Source organism: Bos indicus, chromosome 16, assembly GCF_029378745.1.
Source record: "Bos indicus isolate NIAB-ARS_2022 breed Sahiwal x Tharparkar chromosome 16, NIAB-ARS_B.indTharparkar_mat_pri_1.0, whole genome shotgun sequence".
NCBI classification, from domain to species: domain Eukaryota; kingdom Metazoa; phylum Chordata; class Mammalia; order Artiodactyla; family Bovidae; genus Bos; species Bos indicus.
The window spans coordinates 43388487-43412171 of record NC_091775.1 but is presented as its reverse complement, the minus strand read 5'-3'; the positions used below and the strand labels follow the sequence as shown (position 1 = coordinate 43412171).

Sequence of the window (23685 nt, the reverse complement as noted above, 5' to 3'; positions counted from 1 at the left end):
GAATGGGGAACTCAGCTTGGGGTCAGACTTGCTGACCAGGGATGAACATCAAAAAGTGCCCAGAGTCCAAGAGCTTCAGGATGATGGAGAAGCCCAGAGAGCGTGGTGACTGGCCTGAGGCCACCAAAGGAGTAGGTGGCAGAGCCGGACCCCTGTTCCCAATCCCATTATGACTGCAGTCTTAGCCCCTGCTGAGTGGGGACTCCAAAGTGGGTGCCCAGGGTAGGGGTGGGGTTGGGGGGACCCTCCAACTACCACCAGGTTGGAGTGACTCTCTTGTCCTGCTCCCTGCCCCCTCAGTCTCCCAGGTTAACGTGTTCCCTGGCCACACCGCTGCCGAGGGCAGATGTGGGGCCGGGATTGGTGAGGCCAGCTCTTGCAAGGAGTGAGGACCTTCCTTGCCAATCCTGAGTCAGGAGTGGGCTAAATGCCCCCTTCCCCAATCTGTACCCTGTTGTGGTGACTCTGGTCCCATCACCAGAGCCCCAGTCCTGGCAGCCAGGAGGGCTGAGGCATCTGCAGGTTCAGCACCTTGGAGAGGGGACAGTCCTGCGCCCACAGAGTCCTCGTGGGCAGCTGCCCGCACCTGCTTTCTCAGCCTCTCAACACTTGGGGGAAGTTTCTAGGAACTTACCAGAGGGGACACTCATGAGGAGGGGAGGCAGGATTTGAACCCAGGTCTAAAATCTGAGCCAAGTCAAGGTACCTAATGTGCACGCCCAAGGAACTGGATCCCAACCAAGCTCCAGACAGCTGCCTCTGGGGTCACTGCCACCACCTTCCCCACAATGCGACCTGGCCCAGATTCTTCTGAGAGCCCTGCTGTGCAGCCCCAAGGGAAGGCAAATCCCTTGATTTTGACAACTCCTGAGCCCAGACCCCATGGGTCTAACACCACCAACCTTGTGTGGGGCTTGGGGATGGAATGATTAAGGGCTGCTTCTCAGGACAGACTTGGGCCAGTGTGATAACTGTTGCATCTCTGGGTCCTACAGAGCTCAAGGGGCTGGCCCAAGGTCACACAGGGAGCAGCCTGCCTGCTCCCACAGCAGATACTTGGAGGCCAGACAGGGGGGCCAACTCAGGGTCTGGCACACAGAAGAACCCACTGATGGCTGAGGTAGCCCCTGCCTGGGCCCATCTGAAGTCCAGGGACACACAATCCAGAATTTTGTTATAAATACATGTGTTTGGTGAGTGAGGGGCAACAGAGGTGGGGGAGATGCTGTACACAGCTGGTATAGGTTTGGTGGCTGAATGCCACCCAGAGGAAGACAGACAGTCCACCCGCTAGGGCCAGCCGGACAGCGTTCTGGGGCCTGTAACAGTCAGTTGGTGGGCAAGCCAGCAGGGGTCTTGTCCGGGGCTGGCGAGACCCAGGTGCCCCAGAGGCTCCCTGTCCGAGGTCGTGGGCGGCGTCAGCAGCAGTACCCGGGCTCAGCTCACATCATTCAGGGCCTGGAAGGACACAAGGCCTAGTCAGGAGGGGGCTGGGCTGGGGGGGTGGGCAAGATGGCCCTTCAGGGAGCCCTGGGTACGCCCTGCCCCGCGGGGGGTGGGGCTCACCTTTCGGGCAAACTCAGGCAGGACGAAGGCTGCCCGGTGCACATCGGAGTTGTAGTATTTCAGCTGCATCTCTTCCACCTGCTTCTGCATCAGCGGCTGCAAGGGCTCCCGGAAGTTGGTGCTCTGGGGACAGGGGTGTGTCTCAGAGACATGCTCTCCTGGCCCACCTGCCAGGCTCCCGCCCCCACCCGGGGGCCAGTCCGCTTCGGCTCACGGGGTTCTTGCTGCACAGCATGAAGCCGATCTGGCCGCTGGGGTAGGTGGGGATGGTGCAGTAGGCGTAGTCCACCACTGGGAAGAGAGACTTGCAGAAGTGCCGCATCTCCTTGATGAGGTCCAGGTGCAGCCACTGGCACTCACCTACGGTGGGGGGGTCGGGGGCGGGTGGTCAGATGATGTCAGCACTGGCTGGGGGCAGTGCCTGGTCCAGCCCCAGCCGGACCCCTCCCGGCGGGAGCCCGGCTCACCCAGCAGCACCCAGTCCACCCTAGCCCCCTCACCCTGGCAGCAGAGAATGCCGTCCTCCTTGAGGGCAGTCTTCATGAGCTGGTAGTAGGACTCCTTGAAGAGGCTCTCAGCAGGACCTGCAGAGGCGGGGGGTGAGGGTGGGGGGGGACAAGCGCCAAGGGACACCGCCTGAGCCTGCCTCTGGGGGCATGAGGGCCACTCTCACCCCAAGATACACATCCACACAGCTACCAGGGGGCAGAGCTGGAAGTTGAAAGCCAGGCCTGTGGAACTCAGAAACCAACCAAGTAGAGGGTGCTTTGGAAGGGTGCAGGGATCCAGTGCCCCAGTGTGAAGGGGCTACACGTTTTAACCCCATTCCTGGGGGATTCTTGTTGGCACTGCATCAGGGCAGTCTCCAGCCTGGGCCTTGGTTTAAGATTGTATCACATGGAACTTCGCTGGTAGTCCAGTGACTAAGACTGCATTCCTAATGCAGGGGGCTCAGGTTTGATCCCCAGTGGGGGAACTAGATCCCACGTGCTACAACTAAGACCCAGTGCAGCCAAATAAAAATAAGTGTTAAAAAAGAAAAGAAAAAAGATGAGATCCTTGCACATATCCTGATGCTGGCCTGTCGGGGGCAGAGAGGAGGCTGAGAAGGAAACTGGGGCCTCAGTGGACCAAGGCCCCACTCTCCTCCAGGCTCTAAACCAACTCTGGGCAGTAGCCTAGTGGCCCTACTCTGCTGAGCCATGTTTGAGGGGGTAGGTGACACCTCAGAAGGGAAAAGAGCCGCACTAGTTCTGGAGGGCCCCTCCATCCTCTATTCTGCAACTCGGGCTTGGGACACAGATGGAGATGCTGGCCTCCCCTCTGGTGGCTGCCAGAGGCCCCAGGCCAAACCCGCTTACCCATGGGATCTGAGGAGTCAGTGATGATGACGTCAAAGGCGTCCTGGTTCTGTTTCATGAACTCAAAACCATCACCCACGTGTAGGGTCAGCTTTGAGCTGGAGTAGCCAACGGCCATGCTGGGCAGGAACTTCTTGGAGACTTGAATGACATCCTGGGGAGGGGACAGGAGGTAACAGGTTGGGCCACAGGGGTTGTGGACCCTGGAGCCAGAGTTGAGTGGGACCCCTTCTCAGAGCCTGATTCACCTTAGACAAGCCATTCATTTGTGGAACCTCAGTTTGCACATCTGTACAGCAGGGAGCAGCTTGGTACCTCCCCTTCTCAGAGGGCTGACTCCCACCAGCAGCTTGGACCACACTTCCGCCACCCCTGCTCCCCCTCCCCAAACCCAAGTGCCCCAGGAGAGTGGTTTCCTTACTATTTCAGAGTAAGGAATTTATTTCAGAGGGCTGGAATTCCACCTGGCCTGTATGCCTCACTACGCACACCTTTATCAGATAACCCTTTGACTCCTAAGTTGAATGTCAACTCCAAGGAGGCAGGACTAGACCTGCTGATGTACCAGTGAACCTGGCACCTAAATGCTCATGAAAGCCCCCAGCTGCTGTAAAGGACAAAAGGAGTCCCCGGGACTTCTGCGAAGCATCAGCTCTCAGTGTTACTAAGAAATAACATCAGCCGCACACCTTCTGTGCACCAAGTGCTTTCCTGTCTGCTTTTCCTACTGAAGCCTCCAACGTGCTCTTGAGACCAAGAAACAGGCCTGGAAAGGTTAAGCAACTTGCCCGGTGGTAAACAGCCAATTCAGGGCAAACTGGGACTTGAACCCAGACCCACCCAGCTGTGCGCTCACCTCATCAATCTCACACTGGACCACGGCCTCCACAGAGGAATGCTTGACCACCTCCCGCAGGACGCCTCCGTCCCCGCCCCCAATGATCAGCACCTGCCAAGGGGAGGAAGAGTCAGCCAGGAGCCGGGCAGGAGCCCCACCAAATAGGCTCCAGCGGGAGTTAGTGGCCGGCCTCTCTGCCCCCTAAACCGCACTGAGCAGACACAGCTCCCTGGAACAATTTCTCAGCTTCCCTGTGTCACAGACCTAATCACTTCATCTTCCACTTTGTCCCCTTTGCCTGGGAACTCCTGCCAAGGCTGCTCCATCTCAAGCTTCAGGTCTCAGCCCCGGTGTTAGCCCCCACCCCTTGTGAAATGGGCAGCTCCTCCCCTCTAGGCCCCTCTTCCTCGCTATCACTTCTCTGACAACCCTTTGGGCAGGGCTGAGCACTGGGCACTCCTGGGGCCCCCAGCACTGTTCTGTGGGGGCTATCCCTCGGCCCAGGGCTGGATCTAGCTGGGATGGGGTACCTTGCGTGGGTTGGGGTGGCTGCAGAGGGGCAGGTTGGCGATCATCTCCTGGTAGGAGAACTCGTCCCTCTCCGTGCACTGGATAACGCCGTCCAACACCAGCACATTCCCGTAGCTCTTACTGAGGGCGGGAGTGACAGTCAGCGACCTGGGCTCCTCGGGAAGGGGGCAACGTGCCCCCCACTCGCCCAGGGTGAGAAGAATCTCTCCCAACCTGCCGAGGGGGCTCCAGGGGTGAGTCCGGGGGGTGACACGTGGCGAGGATCGGCGGGCGGGCCCGCTGGGTGGAGGCTGGACGCGGGGTCCCGGCTCTGACGTGTCCGGGACTGACACGTGGAGCTCGGCGCAGCGGGTCGGCGCAGATTCCGGCTCCCTCCCCGCCGAGGTGGACCGCCCGAAAAGCCGGTCCCCAGCCCAGCGAGAAGGATGCGGGTTGGGGAGGGGACGGAGGGAAGAGACGGGCCTAGTTCACGAGAACTTCTGACAGTTTTGCAGGGGAAGGAGCGGGCAGAGACGGCCGGGGGGGCGTCCGGAGGTAAAGCGCGCAAGACAGGGGTCCGACAGGAAGAGGGTCGGGCTGGGCCGAGCCCAGGGCTGGAGTGCCGGCGGGCTGCGCGGGGCCGGGCGGCCGGGGCGCTGGGCCGGGCGGGCGCGGGTACCTGCGGAAGACGAGGATATCCTGGTACCGCGAGCGTTGATGGTGTAGCAGCTGCTCCACCTGCAGAGACAGGGCCTGGCCGGGCCACAGGCTGCACGTCTCGCGGAACCAGCCCTCGCGGATGGCAGCGGGGCCGGGGGCGGCGGGGCCGTCGGGGCCAGGCTCCATGGCGGGCGGGCGGGCTGGCGGTGCGGGGCGCGGGCCCGGGACTGCAGGCCGCGCGGAGCCACAGCACAACGGGACCAACTCCGCCCGCCGCCCGCGCGGCAACCTAACCCGGCCGGCGGGGCGGGGCCTGTTGCCAGGGGCGGGCCCCAAGCCCCCCAGTGGCGGCGCCTGTGCGCGGCAGCCTGGCGGCCCCGCCCCCTCCGGCGTCCGAGCGCACTCATTGGTCTCCGACCTGCAGCGCGGCGTCCAGTGGCTGCGGCGGACCGTCCGTCTGCGGCAGCAGGCTAGTGAGGCAGCTTCCCTGGGCCACGTGGGACCGGGCTCGGGGAGGCACAGACTGGCCCGAGAGGGAGTGAGGGGTACCCGACTCAGCAGGGGAAACCTGAGCTGACATCTCGGGTCCGGCGCGGCGTGTCGGAGCGCCGAGACATCAGGACTGCCGGCTTGAACCCTTGGGCTGGAAACACTGGACCGGGTGGCTACACTGTCGAAAGAAGAGTTAGGTTGTTTCGCTGGAGCTAGAGTAGAATGAATGTATCATCTTTACCGCGTCCGCAAATTTGAGTCCGTGTTGGACTTCAGCACAGCAGTGTGCTTGGTCGGGGGCACAACGAGGGTTATATTTACTTGAGAAGAGCATCACAGCCCCAGGACTTAAGCTCGATTTAGGCATTTCCCCTTAGATTCTCTGATCCTTGGGCGTATGGCTGCTGAATGAGAAAGAGTTCTTTTCTAAACGAGTTTCTAAATTTACCAGCAGTGTCCCGGAAGAGGCCAACACATGCATATTCAGCACCAAAAAAGACTGGCACACAGGGTTTTTGTTGTTTTTTTTTTTTGACAAACTGGGCCTCGCTCCTTGAAAGGTGGGCGGGAATGTGCTTTCTGATGTTGTGAAAATGTCAAGGAACTTTTCTGAATCACATTAAGCATGCTAATTACCAAATATTAAATGCTAATTGCTCTACATGCTTAGTTCTTCGCATGCCAGGGCAGGGAGGTGAAACTGGCATAAGCCACGGGTGACATTATGACAAGGGTGTTTTTTTTTTTTGAGGGACTTTTTGTAATGCTGAAAGCTCAGCTTCTCTGTACACTGTTGCAGAATCAAATCTCAGAGACAGTTTTGGGTGATACTTCACCCAAATACTATACCTTTTCTACTGGAAAGGGTAGCTTTCTTGCTTCACCAGGTAAAGGGGGATACAGAGGGCTCATGCCCTCAAAACCATGTGTCCCCAACTTGGGGAAGACAGTGACAAGTTTTCTAGTCATTGCTTAAAGAGGGCATGATCAGCTCGTGGACATTCTTCTAATGGGTTGGTGGTAAAGTAAGTAGGAGTCCACATCGTCAACCTTCAAGTCAAACTGGTATGGGGTCTATGTGCTTGTGGGCAGCATCAGTTCAGTTCAGTCACTCAGTCGTGTCCAACTCTTTGCGACCCCATAGACTGCAGCAGGCCAGGCTTCCCTGTCCATCACCAGCTCCCAGAGCTTGCTCAAACTCATGTCCATCAAGTCAGTGATGCCATCCAACCATCTCATCCTCTGTCATCCCCTTCTCCTCCTGCCTTCAATCTTTCCCAGCATCAGGGTCTTTTCTAAGGAGTCAGCTCTTTGCATCAGGTGGCCAAAGTATTGGAGCTTCAGCATCAGTCCTTCCAATGAGTATTCAGGACTATTTCCTTTAGGATTGACTGGTTGGATCTCCTTGCAGTCCAAGGGACTCTCAAGAGTCTTCTCCAACACCACAGTTCAAAAGCATCAATTCTTCAGCAATCAGCTTTCTTTATGGTCCAACTCTCACATCTATGACTACTGGAAAAACCATAGCCTTGACTAGATGGACCTTTGTTGGCAAAGTAATGTCCCTGCTTTTTAATATGCTGTCTAAGTTGGTAACAGCTTTTCTTCCAAGGAGCAAGTATCTTCATTTCATGGCTGCAGTCACCATCCACAGTGATTTTGGAGACCAAGAAAATAAAGTCTGTCGCTGTTTCCATTATTTCTCCATCTGTTTGCCATTAAGTGATGGGATTGGATGCCATGATCTTAGTTTTCTGAATGTTGAGTTTTTTCTCCAGCTTTTTCACTCTCCTCTTTCCCTTTGATCAAGAGGCTCTTTTTTGCTTTCTGCCATAAGGGTGGTGTCCTCTGCATATCTGGGGTTACTGATATATCTCCTGGCAATCTTGATTCCAGCTTGTGCTTCATCCAGCCTGGCATTTCGTATGAGGTACTCTGCATAGAAGTTAGATAAGCAGGGTGAAAATATACAGCCTTGATATACTCCTTTCCCAATTTGGAACCAGTCTGATGTTCCATGTCCAGTTCCAACTGTTGCTTCTTGACCTGCATACAGATTTCTCAGGAAGCAGGGAAGGTGGTCTGGTATTCCCATCTCTTGAAGAATATTCCACAGTTTGTGGTGATCCACACAGTCAAAGCCTTTGGCATAGTCAATAAAGCAGAAGCTGATGTTTTTCTGGAAGCAGATGTTTTCTCTTGCTTTTTTTTATGATCCAATGGATGTTGGCAACTTGATCTCTATTTCTTCTGGCTTTTCTAAATCCAGCTTGAACATCTGGAAGTTCTCAGTTCACGTACTGTTGAAGCTTGGCTTGGAGAATTTTCAGCATTATTTTGCTAGTGTGTGAGATGAGTGCAATTGTGCGGTAGTTTGAACATTCTTTGGCATTGCCTTTCTTTGGGATTGGAATGAAAACTAACCTTTTCCAGTCCTGTGGCCACTTCTGAGTTTTCCAAATTTGCTGGCATGTTGAGTGCAGCACTTTACCAGCATCATCTTTTATGACTTGAAATAGCTTAACTAGAATTTCATCACCTCCACTAGCTTTGTTCCTAGTGATGCTTCCTAAGGCCCACTTGACTTTACATTCCAGGATGTCTGGCTCTAGGTGGGTGATCACACTATCATGGTTATCTGGGTCACTTTTTTGTATAGATCTTCTGTGTATTCTTGCCACCTCTTCTTAATATCTTCTGCTTCTCTTAGGTCCATATTGTTTCTGTCCCTAATTGTGCCCATCTTTGCATGAAATATTCCCTTGGTATCTCTAATTTTTTTTGAAGACATCTCTAGTCTTTCCCATTCTGTTGTTTTCCTCTATTTCTTTGCACTGATCATTAAGGAAGCCTTTCTTATTTCTCCTTGCTATTCTTTCGAACTCTGCATTTGGATGGGTATATCTTTCCTTTTCTCCTTTGCCTTTCACTTCTCTTCTTTTCTCAGCTATTTGTAAGGCCTCCTCAGACAACCATTTTGCCTTTTTGCCTTTCTTTTTCTTGGGGATGGTTTTGATCACTGCCTTCTGTACAATGTCACAAACCTCTGTCCATATTTCTTCAGGCAACCTGTCTATCAGATCTAATGCCTTGAAACAATTTGTCACTTTCACTGTATAATCATAAGGGATTTGATTTAGGTCATACCTGAATGGTCTAGTGGTTTTCACACTATCTTCAATTTAAATCTGAATTTGGCAATAAAGAGTTCATGATCTGAGCTACAGTGAGCTCCCGGTCTTGTTTTTGCTGACTGTATAAAGCTTCTCCATCTTTGGCTGCAAAGATGACTTGCAATCAATCTGATTTCAGTGTTGGCCATCTGGTGATGTCCATGTGTAGAGTCTTCTCTTGTGTTGTTGGATGAGGGTGTTTGCTATGACCAGTGCGTTCTCTTGGCAAAATTCTATTAGCCTTTGCCCTGCTTCATTATGTGCTCCATGGCCAAACTTGCCTTTACTCCAGGTATCTCTTGACTTCATACTTTTACATTCTAGTCCCCTGTAATGAAAAGGACATCTTTTTTTGGTGTTAGTTCTAGAAGGTCTTTTAGGTCTTCATAGAATTGTTCAATCCTGTTTCCCTATCCCTGTGGGCAGCATACCATTGCTAATCACTAACTTCTCCCTCCTGGAGGGGGTTTCCATATCTGCAAAATAGTTCAAAGATAATGTTGTCTACTGGAGATAAGCTACTGGAGATCAGTGGAGAAATAAGTCCAGAAAGAATGAAGGGATGGAGCCAAAGCAGAAACAACACCCAGTTGTGGATGGGACTGGTGATAGAAGCAAGGTCTGATGCTGTAAAGAGCAATATTGCATAGGAACCTGGAATGTCAGGTCCATGAATCAAGGCAAATTGGAAGTGGTCAAATAGGAGATGACAAGAGTGAACGGTAACATTCTAGGAATCAGTGAACTAAAATGGACTGGAATGGGTGAATTTAACTCAGGTGACCATTATATCTACTACTGTGGGCAGGAATCCCTTAGAAGAAATGGAGTAGCCATCATAGTCAACAAAGGAGTCTGAAATGCAGTACTTGGATGCAATATCAAAAACGACAGAATAATCTCTGTTTGTTTCCAAGGCAAACCATTCAATATCACAGTAATCCAACTCTATGCCTCGACCAGTAATGCTGAAGAAGCTGAAGTTGAACAGTTCTATGAAGACCTACAAGATATTTTAGAATTAACACCCCCAAAAGATGTCCTTTTCATTACAGGGGACTGGAATGCAAAAGTAGGAAGTCAGGAAACACCTGGAGTAACAGGCAAATTTGGCCTTGGAGTACGGAATGAAGCAGGGCAAAGGCTAATAGAGTCTTGCCAAGAGAACACACAGGTCATAGCAAACACCCACTTCCAATAACACCAGAGAAGACTCTACACATGGATATCACCAGATGGCCAACACTGAAATCAGATTGATTATATTCTTTGTAGCCAAAGATGGAGAAGCTCTATACAGTCAGCAAAAACAAGACCGGGAGCTCACTATGGCTCAGATCATGAACTCCTTATTGCCAAATTGAGACTTAAATTGAATAAAAGTGGGAAAACCACTAGACCATTCAAGAATGACCTAAGTCAAATCCCTTATGATTATACAGTGGAAGTGACAAATAGATTTAAGGGACTAGATCTGGTAGATAGAGTGCCTGATGAACTATGGAATGAGGTTCGTGACATTGTACAGGAGACAGGGATCAAGACCATCCCCAAGAAAACGAAATGCAAAAAAGCAAAATGGCTGTCTGGGGAGGCCTTACAAATAGGTGTGAAAAGAAGAGAAGCAAAAAGCAAAGAGAAGGAAAGATATACCCATTTGAATGCAGAGTTCCAAAGAACAGCAAGGAGAGATAAGAAAGCCTTGTTCAGCGATCAATGCAAAGAAATAGAGGAAAACAATAGAATGGGAAAGACTAGAGCTCTCTTCAAGAAAATTAGAGATACCAAGGGAAGATTTCACACAAAGATGGGCTCAATAAAGGACAGAAATGGTATGGATCTAAGAGAAGCAGAAGATATTAAGAAGAGGTGGCAAGAATACACAGAGTTCAGTTCAGTCGCTCAGTCGTGTCTGACTCTGCAACCCCATGAATCGCAGCACGCCAGGCCCCCCTGTCCATCACCAACTCCCGGAGTTCACTCAGACTCACGTCCATCGAGTCAGTGATGCCATCCAGCCATCTCATCCTCTGTCGTCCCCTTCTCCTCCTGCCCCTAATCCCTCCCAGCATCAGAGTCTTTTCCAATGAGTCAACAGTTTGCATGAGGTGGCCAAAGTACTGGAATTTCAGCTTTAGCATCATTCCTTCCAAAGAAATCCCAGGGCTGATCTCCTTCAGAATGGACTGGTTGGATCTCCTTGCAGTCCAAGGGACTCTCAAGAGTCTTTTCCAACACCACAGTTCAAAAGTATCAATTCTTTGGCGTTCAGCCTTCTTCACAGTCCAACTCTCACATCCATACATGACCACAGGAAAAACCATAGCCTTGACTAGATGGACCTTTGTTGGCAAAGTAATGTCTGCTTTTGAATATGTTATCTAGGTTGGTCATAACTTTCCTTCCAAGGAGTAAGTGTCTTTTAATTTCATGGCTGCAGTCACCATCTGCAGTGATTTTGGAGCCCCAAAAAATAAAGTCTGACACTGTTTCCACTGTTTCCCCATCTATTTCCCATGAAGTGGTGGGACCGGATGCCATGATCTTCGTTTTCTGAATGCTGAGCTTTAAGCCAACTTTTTCACTCTCCTCTTGCACTTTCATCAAGAGGCTTTTTAGTTCCTCTTCACTTTCTGCCATAAGGGTGGTGTCATCTGCATATCTGAGGTTACTGATATTTCTCCTTGAAATCTTGATTCCAGCTTGTGCTTCATCCAGCCCAGTGTTTCTCATGATGTACTCTGCATATAGGTTAAATAAGCAGGGTGACAATATACAGCCTTGACAAACTCCTTTTCCTATTTGGAACCAGTCTGTTGTTGCATGTCCAGTTCTAACTGTTGCTTCCTGACCTGCATACAGATTTCTCAAGAGGCAGGTCAGGTGGTCTGGTATTCCCATCTCTTCCAGAATTTTCCACAGTTTATTGTGATCCACACAGTCAAAGGCTTTGGCATAGTCAATAAAGCAGCAATAGATGTTTTTCTGGAACTCTCTTGCTATTTTGATGATCCAGCAGATGTTGGCAATTTGATCTCTGGTTCCTCTGCCTTTTCTAAAACCAGCTTGAACATCAGGAAGTTCATGGTTCACGTATTGCTGAAACCTGGCTTGGAGAATTTTGAGCATTACTTTACTAGCATGTGAGATGAGTGCAATTGTGTGGTAGTTTGAGCATTCTTTGGCATTGCCTTTCTTTGGGATTGGAATGAAAACTGACCTTTTCCAGTCCTGTGGCCATTGCTGAGTTTTCCAAATTTGCTGAAATTGAAGAAAGTAGGGAAAACCACTAGACCATTCAAGTATGACCTAAATCAAATCCCTTATGATTATACAGTGGAAGTGACAAATAGGTTTAAGGGCCTAGATCTGGTAGATAGAGTGCCTGATGAACTATGGAATGAGATTCGTGACACTGTACAGGAGACAGGGATCAAGACCATCCCCAAGAAAACGAAATGCAAAAAAGCAAAATGGCTGTCTGGGGAGGCCTTACAAATAGCTGTGAAAAGAAGAGAAGCGAAAAGCAAAGGAGAAAAGGAAAGATATAAGCATCTGAATGCAGAGTTCCAAAGAATAGCAAGAAGAGATAAGAAAGCCTTCCTCAGCGATCAATGCAAAGAAATAGAGGAAAACAACAGAATGGGAAAGACTAGAGATGTCTTCAAAAAAATTAGAGATACCAAGGGAACATTTCATGCAAACATGGGCTTGATAAAGGACAGAAGTGGTATGGACCTAACAGAAGCAGAAGATATTAAGAAGAGGTGGCAAGAATACACAAAAGAACTGTACAAAAAAGATCTTTATGACCCAGATAATCACGATGCTGTGATCACTCACCTAGAGCCAGACATCCTGGAATGTGAAGTCAAGTGGCCTTAGGAAGCAACATTACGAACAAAGCTAGTGGAGGTGATGGAATTCCAGTTGAGCTATTTCATATCCTAAAAGATGATGCTAGTAAAGTGCTGCACTCAATATGCCAGCAAATTTGGAAAACTCAGCAGTGGCCACAGGACTGGAAAAGGTCAGTTTTCATTCCAATCCCAAAGAAAGGCAATGCCAAAGAATTCTCACACTACTGCACAATTTCCCTCATCTCACACGCTAGTAAAGTAATGCTCAAAATTCTCCAAACCAGGCTTCAGCAATACGTGAACCGTGAACTTCCAGATGTTCAAGCTGGAACCAGAGATCAAATTGCCAACATCCATTTGATCATAGAAAAAGCAAAAGAGTTCCAGAAAAATATCTATTTCTGCTTTATTGACTATGCCAAAGCCTTTGACTGTGTGGATCACAATAATCTGGAAAATTCTGGAAGAGTTGGAAATACCAGACCACCTGACCTGCCTCTTGAGAAATCTGAGTACAGGTCAGGAAGCAACAGTTAGAACTGGACATGGAACAACAGACTGGTTCCAAATTGGGAAAGGAGTACGCCAAGGCTGTATATTGTCACCCTGCTTATTTAACTTATATGCAGAGTACACCATGAGAAACGCTGGGCTGGATGAAGCACAAGCTGGAATCAAGATTGCCGGGAGAAATAGCTGTGCTGAATGAATTAAGGTTGCCGGGAGAAATATCAATAACCTCAGATATGCAGATGACACCACCCTATGGCAGAAAGTGAAGAAGAACTAAAGAGCCTCTTGATGAAAGTAAAAAAGGAGAGTGAAAACATTGGCTTAAAGCTCAACATTCAGAAAACTAAGATCATGGAATGTGGTTCCATCACTTCATGGCAAATAGATGGGGAAACAGTGGAAGACTTTATTTTCTTGGGCTCCAAAATCACTGCAGATGGTGACTGCAGCCATGAAATCAAGACACTTGCTCCTTGGAAGAAAAGCTATGACCAACCTAGACAGCTTATTAAAAAGCAGAGATATTACTTTGCCAACAAAGGTCCGTCTAGTCAAAGCTGTGTTTTTTCCAGTAGTCATGTATGGATGTGAGAGTTGGACTATAAAGAAAGCTGAGCACTGAAGAATTGATGCTTTTTGACCTGTGGTGTTGGAGAAGACTCTTGAGAGTCCCTTGGACTGCAAGGACATCCAACCAGTCCATCCTAAAGGAGATCAGTCCTGAGTATTCATTGCAAGGACTGATGTTGAAGCTTAAACTGCAGTATTTAGCCACCCGATGTGAAGAGCTGACTCCTTAGAAAACACCATGATGCTGGGAAAGATTGAGGGCAAGAGGAGAAGGGGACAACAGAGGATGAGATGGTTGGATGGCATCACTGACTCGATGGACTTGAGTTTGGGTAAACTCTGGGAGTTGGTGATGGACAGGGAGGCCTGGTGTGCTGTGGGTCATGCGGTCACAAAAAGTTAGACACAACTGAGTGATTGAACTGAACTGAATGTTGTATATATCTGTCGATAGAGAAACACTATTGCTTGTTTCTCCATGATCTCGAATCCCTTCCCTTCCCTAATTAACAACTGCTTGAATCTGCCCACTGAAACTCAGAGAAGATCCTGGAGGCTGAATGAAGGCTGTTTCCTATAATCAAAGGAATGGGGGACATGGAGGCCTTGTGCCCAGGAGCCCCACAGGGCCCTGCATGGGATCAATACTCTCCTTTTCTTTGATACTCCTCAACCTTGAGAACAGATGTTGGATGAGAAAAGGGAATAATTGTTTTTGGGTAGAACTCAGCAGAGGATGGGATTTCCTGGTGGCTCAGAAGGAAAAGAATCTGCCTTCAATGCAGGAGACCTGGGTTCAATCCCCAGGTCAGGAAGATCCCCTGGAGAAGGGAATGGCAACCCATTCCAGTATTTTTCCCTGGAGAATCCTATGGATAGAGGAGCCTGGTGAGCTATACTTCATGGGGTCACAAACAACCGGACATGACTGAGCAACACACACACACACACACACATCAGAGGAACTTGGTTTTGGGGGAACTCAGTTTTAATCCCCACTTGGTTTTATCTTTCCCCAAATCTTTCAGGGAATGAAGTGATGACCACTGTAACTACTTTAAGCTGAGATGGGGCATAGTCCTGCCAACTTTGGGGGAATAGATACCGAATTGGAAATAGTTGAGTTCCATGTCCTGGATCCAGGTCTCATATGATTAAATCTCAATCCCTTGTTCTGCCATTTTGGTGCAGCAGACCCAGTTAGAGGTGAACTTTAGAAGTTAGAACAGTTAGAACTTTAGTAGACAGAACAGATCTCGTTTCCTTAGGAATTCAGGAGAATAAGTCTGAAAACCAGTCTGGAACTGGCACTTCAGAGACTTATTGTAGCCAGTTGTTTCCAGGCCATTCCCTACATGGGGAAAACCCATCAGAATCCAGGGGAGACCTGGAAATAGGAAGCTGGCCACATAACTAGCAGTTAGAATGACTGAAAGAATCAGCATATGAATCTGTAGGTAGAAGGTATAAGAAAGGGTAAGAACACAGAACTTTCACTCTGCTTGTTGGAACAATACAATGTCTGCTTCTCAGGAGTCTGCTTGCTGACTTGGCTGGTCATCTGGTAATCTTTTTACTCTGGTGTGATGTACCCACAGTTTTACCCCATCCAATTTTAGAGAGGTGTGAATAGTAAGTAGTAAGAAGAATGTTATAGGGTCCCTTCTTTTATTTTCAAGCTGCAGCTCAGGTTATTGCTTTTTTCACATTTTCAGTAGCATTCAGTTTCTTGCTCTGAAGGGATGGAAGGAAGCTTCTGGGTGGGGGTGGGGGGCGACCGGTGGAACACAAACTCATGCATAGCAGTTAATAGTTGTCCAGTCAGTTGAATATAGAAATTGGCAAGACCTTGTCCCATTTTAGATGAGTTTTTTGCATTGCTTGGCAAGAGTTTTCTTTATAACCTTATAGTTAAGAGTTTTTCTTTATAGTTTCCTTAAGAAGGGTTTTTGTCACTTCCAATGCCTTTTCTTTTCTGACTGGAAAAGTCTCTATTCAACCTCTCAATCTTTAGCCAAAATCTTGTTGAAGAGGGTGGGGGAATTTTAAAATCCTTGTGGATTGTGATATACCTCAGAAAATTCAAGTTTGCAACAATTCTGGAACGATCACATCTGAAATTACAGCCACTATGTCACCTAGTACTCCATTCTGACTTTCAAATGCATTCCCCTCTCCAGTGTTAAAGCAGATTCACTGTTAATGACTTCATTGCTTTTCTAGATATGGGAAAATGCAAGAATTCAGGCTCATAAAATCTTCTGAAAATATCTAACTACCTGAAGTCCTGTTCAGCCAGTTTTTCTCAGGGCACAGAGTGCCTCATTTCTGATCTCCATTCTTAATTCCTTTATTCAAAGGGTGTTGAAGTTCAATGACTGAAGTAGCCATGGACTTCATCTTTGCAGAGGCAGATGGCAAGCGCCAATTTTCGTTTGGCAGGGTCCCTTCAGGGTCATGTATGTGACCATGGTTTGGGGGCCATTTAATGACCATTTCATCCCATGGTGCTAGGGATGCTTATTCCCAGGTCTGGTGAAGACAGGCCACTCAGTGTGCTGCTCTCATTGGACCAGGCCTCCTTCTAACAGTGGCAAAAGACTCTGGACCCTTAGTGTCACTAGCCTCTTTAGGAAAATACTGCCTCTTATTCTTCCCATATCTAGAGTTATACTGTTACAGTCATTGATCTCATATGGAACTATATATCGTTATTTTATCAGAGGCTCAGTCACATATCTGATAATGCGGTAAACAATACTTTTGTAAAACAGGTAAAATAAAAAATAACATAGCTAGCAGTATTAGTCCTTAGTATGATTTAATTGTCCCCAGCATAAGGGACGGAGAAGGCAATGGCACCCCACTCCAGTACTCTTGCCTGGAAAATCCCATGGATGGAGGAGCCTGGTAGGCTGCAGTCCATGGGGTCGCTAAGAGTCGGACATGACTGAGCGACTTCACTTTCACTTTTCACTTTCATGCATTGGAGAAGGAAATGGCAACCCACTCCAGTGTTCTTGTCTGGAGAATTCCAGGGATGCGGGAGCCTGGTGGGCTGCCATCTATGGGGTCACACAGAGTCGGACACAACTGAAGAGACTTAGCAGCAGCAGCATAAGGAAGCCTGTAAATTTAAATGACCATGGCCTGGTGTTAATCTCCTGGTTGTAGATTATGGAGCATCTGATCTTTATCCAAAGATTAATTACATAGTTAGGCTTCAGAAACAAACTTAGTGTTCTTCTGACAATTAAATTTTGTAACAATATGATGCAACAACAAGGAAAGTGGGTAAACACAGACCTTATTTAACAACACTAGAATTTAACATTCAGTGAAACCTCTTTTTTCTAGAATCACCTCCATTTTCATCAGGTACAGCTGAGACTAATTTATTTTTAAACTGTTTTGTCCATTGACCACATGGATTCATCCACGTTGATTCTGGTGTAATTCCTCAGTAGGAGTCTCAGATGAAAGTTTCAAAAGGCCCCTCAAGACCAAGAAAGCCATGTCAAAGGCCTGCCGTCAGATTTTGCCTAGGTGACTTTCTGTCTTCTATAGAAGTCCTCAGACTATCAAGATCCCCCCACATGCCAGAAGAGTCTTTCCCATTTGTTTGATAAGGCTGCTCAGAACCCAAGAGTTTACAATGTTTGAACAGAACAGGCAGAGGGAAAAGAAAAATATCTCTGTTTTACTCACAGAGGTATAATTTACCAAACTGTTGTAAATCATAACCAACTTGAGGAGAAGGGCTTCCCTATATCTGGAAAACATGAGTTAAAATCAGTGACATTTCAGATAAAACCCATAAATTTATCACCATAATTTACAGTCCATTTAGTAACCAATCCTGTTTTTAACTTTGTATGAAGCGATCAGGCTTTCCCTTAGGACTTTCTTCCTTACCTAGTTCCCCAGTATAACCTGAGATTTAACAGACTACAACAGTGTTGTTGTTGTTCAGTCCCTGAGTTACGTCCAGCTTGTTTCGACCCCATGGCCTTCAACATGCCAGGCTCCTCTGTCCTCCACTATCTCCTGGAGTTTGCTCAAATTCATGTCCATACATGAATATACATGAATACAACAATAGCCATCTATAAATCACAGAAAGACTTTAAAAAGGAATTTAAAAAGTCATAAACATTTGGCCACAATGGGATTGACAAAATAAACTGAGTTATTATGACATGCAACATTTTAAAACAACTAGAAAACAATGAGATAACATTTTACTGGGGCATACCAGATTTTTAGAAATCCCATGAAATTTAACATACTAATTATTAAGTATTTCTCTCTGAAGCCTTGGCCTTCTGCTGCTGCTTAGTTGCTTCAGTCGTGTCCAACTCTGTGTGATCCTATGGGCTACAGTCGGCCAGGTGCCTCTGCCCATGGGATTCTCTAGGCCAGAGTATTGGAGTCGGTTGCCATGCCCTCCTCTAGGGGATCTTCTCAACCCAGGGATCGAAGCCGGGTCTCGGGCATTGCAGGCAGATTCTTTACTGCTGAGCCACCAGGGAAGCCCTTTTAGAACCTGTCAAACAATATTTACTTAACCAAAGTAAAAGATTTCAATGGGAAATACAGATTACTTAAAAGCAAAGGAACTCACAAGCTGTCATGTAAGCAGAATTCCAAAAAAACTTTGAAGGGTTAAACCAAATCTCTAGCCCACTCCCAATTAAATCCATTTACCCAATTAGATTTAATCCAATCTAACAAAATCCTATGGAAATCAACCCTGAATATTCATCAGAAGGACTGATGTTGAAGTTGAAGTTTCAATACTTTGGCTACCTGATGCAAAGAGCTGACTCACTGGAAAATATTATGATGCTGGGAAAGACAGGGCAGGAGGAGAAGGGACTGCCGAGGATGAGATGTTTGGTTGGCGTCACTGACTCTATGGACATGAATTTGAGCAAACTCAGGAGACGGTGAACGACAGGGGAACCTGGCATGCTGTAGTCCATGGAGTCCCTAAATTGGGTACTATTAGCAACTGAACAGCAAGAGTTTTGTAAACATACCCTACGAGGGGGCTACAAGATGCAACAGAGTTCTGGTTGCCCATAACAAGGCTAGTCCAAAAGGGAAAATCCCAACCAACATTCCATCACAGGCAAAGCCTGATGCAATAGGGAAGGATTCCCTGGTGTTGCCACATGGGAGCCCTGTTGTTTAGTTGCTAAATCGTCTCTGACTCTTTTGTGATCCAGTGGACTACAGTCCTCCAATCTCCTCTGCCCATGGAATATTACAGGTAAGAATACTGGAGCAGGTTGCCATTTTCTCCTCCAGGGGATCTTCCTGACCCAGGGATCGAATGAATGTTTGTCTCCTGCATTGGCAGGCAGATTCTTTACTGCTGAGCCATCAGGGAAGCCTGTAATAACTTACGTGCTAAGGTGCTTAGTCGATCAGTCATGTCTGACTCTGTGACTCCATGGACTGTAGACATTGTAGCCAATGTAGACATTCTTCCAGTGGGTTGGTGCTGAGGTAAATAGAAGTCCACATCATCAACTTTCAGGTCCAACTGATGTGGGGTCTACAAGCTTGTGGGCAACATACCATCATTAATCACTAACTTCTCCCACCTGGAGGGGGTTTCAGTATCTGTAGAGCAGCTCAGAGATACTGTTGTGTGTATCCTTTGATGGGGAAACAGGACCCTGCCTCAAAGCTGCTCTTGACTCTTTCTCCCTGGTCTCACATCCCCTTCCTTCCCTAATTAACAGCGGCTTGAATCTGCCCATTGGAACCCAGGAAAGGTCATGCGGGCTGAATAAAGGCTGTTTCCTATAATCAAAGAAATGGGGGACACAGAAAGGTCTTGTGCCCAGGAGCCCCTTAGGGCCCTGCATGGGATCAATTTCAACCTCCACTTGGAGGTGGGAAGCCTGCGTCCTCTTGACCCAGATGAAAAACACACTGGTGTTTGTTAGTACAAGCCTCACGTCTTATAGCAATGAGCCTTGATTGAGTTAAACTCCTTTTAAAGGGGAAATGAGCCAAAGCAGTAAAAGAATTGCTAGGCAATTATGTGGAAGCTTGGATGGGAGAAGAGTTTGGGGGAGAATGTGTGTTGTGTGCTTAGTCACTCAGTCATGTCCGACTCTTTGCAATTCCATGGATGGTAGCCTGCCAGGGTCCTCTGTCCATGGGGATTTTCCAGGAAAGAATAGTAGAGTGGGTTGCCATGCCCTCCTCCAGGGGAACTTCCCAACCAGGGATTGAACCCAGGTCTCCCGCATCGAAGGCAGATTCTTTATCATCTGAGCCACCAGGGAAGCCCAAGAATACGGGAGTGGGTAGCCTGTCCCTTCTCTAGGGGATCTTCCTGACACAGGGATCAAACCAGGGTCTCCTGCATCGCAGGTGGATTCTTTACCAGCTGAGCTACTAGGGAAGCTCTTGGGGGAGAATGGATACATGTATATGTATGGCTGAATTCCTTCGCTGTTCACTGGAAACTCTCACAACATTGTTAATTGGCAATGTTGTTGTGATGGCTTCCCTGGTGGCTCAGATGGTAAAGAGTCTGCCTGCAAAGCAGGAGACCCAGGTTCAAACTTTGGGTTGGGAAAATCTCCTGGAGAAGAGAATGGCTACCCACTCCAGTATTCATGCCTACAGAATCCCCATGGACAGAACAGCCTGGTGGGCTACAGTCCATGGGATCACAAAGAGTCAGACATGACTGAGCAACTGACACTTTCAGTTATGTTGTTGTTCAGTCGCTAAGTCGTGTCCAACTCTTTGATTCCATGGACTGTAGCACACTAGGCTTCCCTGTCTTTCACTCTCTCCTGGAGTTTGTTCAAATTCATGCCCATTGAATTGGTGATGCTATCCAACCATCTCATTCTCTGTCTGCCCCCTTCTCCTTTTACCTTTGCTATATCCTAATACAAAATAAAAAGTTGTTTTTAAAAAAAGAATTGCTAGAAGACGGCTCCCTTGGAACTGTTAACCTACTCAGGGTCGGGATCACACAGCCAGCCAAAGAGAGTCAACCCATGCCAGTTACTGCAGGCTGCCTGGGTTCAGCCCTGTACTTGGGTCATGGTGCTTACATCACCGCCTGCACATCAAGACACTTATACATACTCTGAGTTGTGACAGTCTGCTTACTTCTGTGTGGCCCGAGCCAGACTGTAAGCAGACTAGGGATGGTGTTTATAGCTGGCAGCACTGGGTAACAGGCTGAACATGGGCGGCCAGGACGCGGGCCCAAGCACCCGGTGGAATCAGCTGTCTTGGCTTCCACCCAGGCACTGCACAGCTGAGCCCAGGTCAGGGCCCTGGCATTCCTGGGGCACTGCATGGGGGTGTGGGTGGGGCAGCGGGAGGTCAAGTCTGTCCCGTCCCTCCTGCAAGCTAAACAAAGCTGTTCCAGCACGTGCATCCGCAAATGAGGACAATAAATGACACCCTTGACCCTCCTGTAGAGGAGATAGAGCTGTGGTCTTAGCCTCAAATACCAACAGCAAGCGGGACCTCTAGGATAATTTGTACAGCAGTAGCCCAGACCTTCCAAGTTGAAAGAAAATGAAGGTCCTGAATACAGTTTAGGTGAAAAAGTCCCCAGATGTACAGGGACCATGAGCCCAGAAAGGTCACCCAGTTTCAGATCACAAGGAGGAAAAACTGGTTTTGCCGGAAGTAGCCCCTGTCATATAGCCCCCTTAAATCTACAACTGATAGGGAAACTCAGGACGGGGAAGCCTGAAATGTTCCCTTGCATTCAGACCAATGTGTGTTTACAACTCAGTGGTAAAGCGGCACTGTGCAGCAGGTCAACCGTCTCAGCCTCCTAAGGGCAGCTAGTTTATAAGAGGACAGGAGGGGGTGAATGGCTACCGTCCAAGGCGATGGGGCTGCCACAGGGCAGGAATGTGTTTCTGTCGCTGATTAGCACTTGGGAGTCATTTTTTAAAGCATTGTGTGTAGCCAGGTAGACAGCTGTGGTTCTGAGTGTAAACGAATTTGGCCAGTACACGGTGTTACTCGGTTGAAAATGCTTATGGCAAGCTTCCTAAGGGCCACAAACAGCAGTGTACCTCCTTGAGCAAAAAGCCCTTCTGCTCCGCTTCTGCTCTTAAATTCTCTACCTCCAACCCCACCTGGTCCTGCCAGGTTGTCTTCCCACAGCGCAGGGCCCTTCACAGCCTCCACGGTTCGGAATCACCAAGCAGTTCCAGACTGACACGTACCCCCCATGCCCCACCTCACGCTCCTCCCTGGTCCTTGAGCATCCAATCAATTTCCCCACGGCTTTAAGCTTCAGTGAAATGGAGCTACAGATGTTCTCCAAACCTCCAAGGCCCTTGGCTCCATCCCTTGGCTCAGTGGTCCTGGACTTTGGGGTTCCAGGGACCCGTAAAACTTAAAAAAACACACTGGGGCACTGATATCAGGTTGCCAACTTTTTTTTTTGCATAAGACACTTAGAAAAGACCTCTACTTGTACAGTTTACAGTCTCCATCTTATTAAAAAACAAAATCACGACTTCCCTGGTGGTCCAGTGGTTAAGACTCTGCATCTCTACTGCAGGGGCACAATTTGATCTCTGGTTGGGGAAGTTCCACATACAGTGCAGTGTGGGAAAAACAAAACCAAAATGACAACAAAATCCAGACAAAAGGAGCAAGGATAACTTCCAAATACAGGACAAGGACTCATTTTACCTCCATGAGGAATTTACTACATCGTCACCACTATTCATTTCACCTCTGAGAGGTGGTGAGCCCCCTAAACATGAGGCCCCCTGCCTTGCGTTCAGCCCTTGGTCTTCAGACTTAAGCACACACAAAAGAACCACCAGGAGAGTTCGGACGGGGTGGGCCCACTCCCCCAGCCTGATAGGGCTGGTCTCGGGAGAACCTGGGGCTCTGCCCACTCTTTGAGTAAAGCTGGCAACAAGGTTCTCTGCACTTCTTACCTTATGAAGCCTCCTCAGGGCATCCTCAGTAGAATATAATCTCTTTCTTTGGTTAAAAATTTTTTTTGGCTGGGCTACGTGTCATGTAGAATTAGTTCCCCCGCGATCAAACCTGTAGCCCCTTGCATTGGATATGTGGAGTCTCTACCACTGGACCACCAGGCAAGTCCCATGAATATAATTTCTTAAAAAAATTCCCATCTCTTTTTTTTTTGACCAGGGATTGAACTCAGGTCACAGCAGTGAAAGCCTGGTGTTCTAACCACTAGACCACCAGAGAACTCCCTCATCTAGCTTTTATAGTGGAGACTCCTCTCATTTTCTGGCAGATGACTGCCTCAATGTCCATTCTTACCAAATTCTGACTAATTATAGAATTACAGAACCCTGGATTTTCAGCTGGGCATTGAACTAGTGAGTTTCTCAGTATCCTTTGATGTGATCATGTGACTAAGTTCTGGCCAGTGGGGAGTGGAGGTTGGGTGCTGGTCTCCCCTCCTTCCAGCTGAACAGAATGAGGATGTGGCGGGTGGCATGGGGGCAGTCACCAGGCCCAGGAGGTGGGAGTCCTGTGCTCCAGTTAAGGATGGTAGAGCAAAAAGATGGCAGTCAGAGTCTGAGGACCACCAGTCACTGCACCAGCTCTGGGCTGACTGCATTTACAGAGAAGTGAAGTCACTCAGTCGTGTCCAACTCTTTGCGACCCCATGAACCGTAGCCTGCCAGTCTCCTCCATCCATTGGCTTTTCCAGGCAAGAATACTGGAGTGGGTTGCCATTTCCATTCAGAGAAAAGACATCTTTTGCTAAGCCAGGGATAGTTTGGCTTTTCTGTCACCTTCGACCACTCGAGTCCTGCCTTGTTCACACTCTGGCTGTCCTGGACTGCTCTCCGCAGCACAGCCATGTCTGGTCTGGCTTGGCAACCCTGTGGAGTCTCACACACAGTCAGCCCGCTCAATAACTCATGGGAAAGACTTCCAAGAAAGTAGGTTCCTTGTTTAAATATTTGTTAAAAAAAATATTGGTATCATTCTGTGCTTTCTTGATAGCCCACCTAAGGACTAAAATCAAATGGAATTTTGAAGAATAATCAAGAGACTGGGTCAGGAATTTATACAAAAAGTTTAGTGTTACATTAAGCATAGTACAAAAATGGTGGTCCCACGGTTAAGAATCTGCC

General features: G+C 48.2%; 1 protein-coding gene across 1 annotated transcript; it reads right to left on the bottom strand.

The window, feature by feature from the left end:
- Positions 1-1169: 1169 nt before the first annotated feature.
- On the bottom strand, positions 1170-5229 carry SRM (spermidine synthase). Its single transcript, XM_019976897.2, has 8 exons — positions 4955-5229; positions 4296-4416; positions 3784-3876; positions 2928-3081; positions 2067-2150; positions 1781-1926; positions 1567-1689; positions 1170-1458 (listed from the first exon to the last, which is right to left on the bottom strand). Exons 1-8 carry the CDS (start codon positions 5119-5121, stop codon positions 1438-1440), a joined length of 909 nt encoding a protein of 302 aa, XP_019832456.2. The 5' UTR covers positions 5122-5229; the 3' UTR covers positions 1170-1437.
- Positions 5230-23685: the final 18456 nt, after the last annotated feature.

What these genes read in the sequence shown, in the direction of transcription:
- SRM (XM_019976897.2), bottom strand. Translation starts at nt 5,121, where the DNA reads ATGGAGCCTGGCCCCGACGGCCCCGCCGCCCCCGGCCCCGCTGCCATC. An exon ending in GCCACCCCAACCCACGCAAG is followed by an intron (nt 3,877 to 4,295) that starts GTACCCCATCCC and finishes TCCCCTTGGCAG; the next exon opens with GTGCTGATCATTGGGGGCGG. An exon ending in TGACTCCTCAGATCCCATGG is followed by an intron (nt 2,151 to 2,927) that starts GTAAGCGGGTTT and finishes CCGCCTCTGCAG; the next exon opens with GTCCTGCTGAGAGCCTCTTC.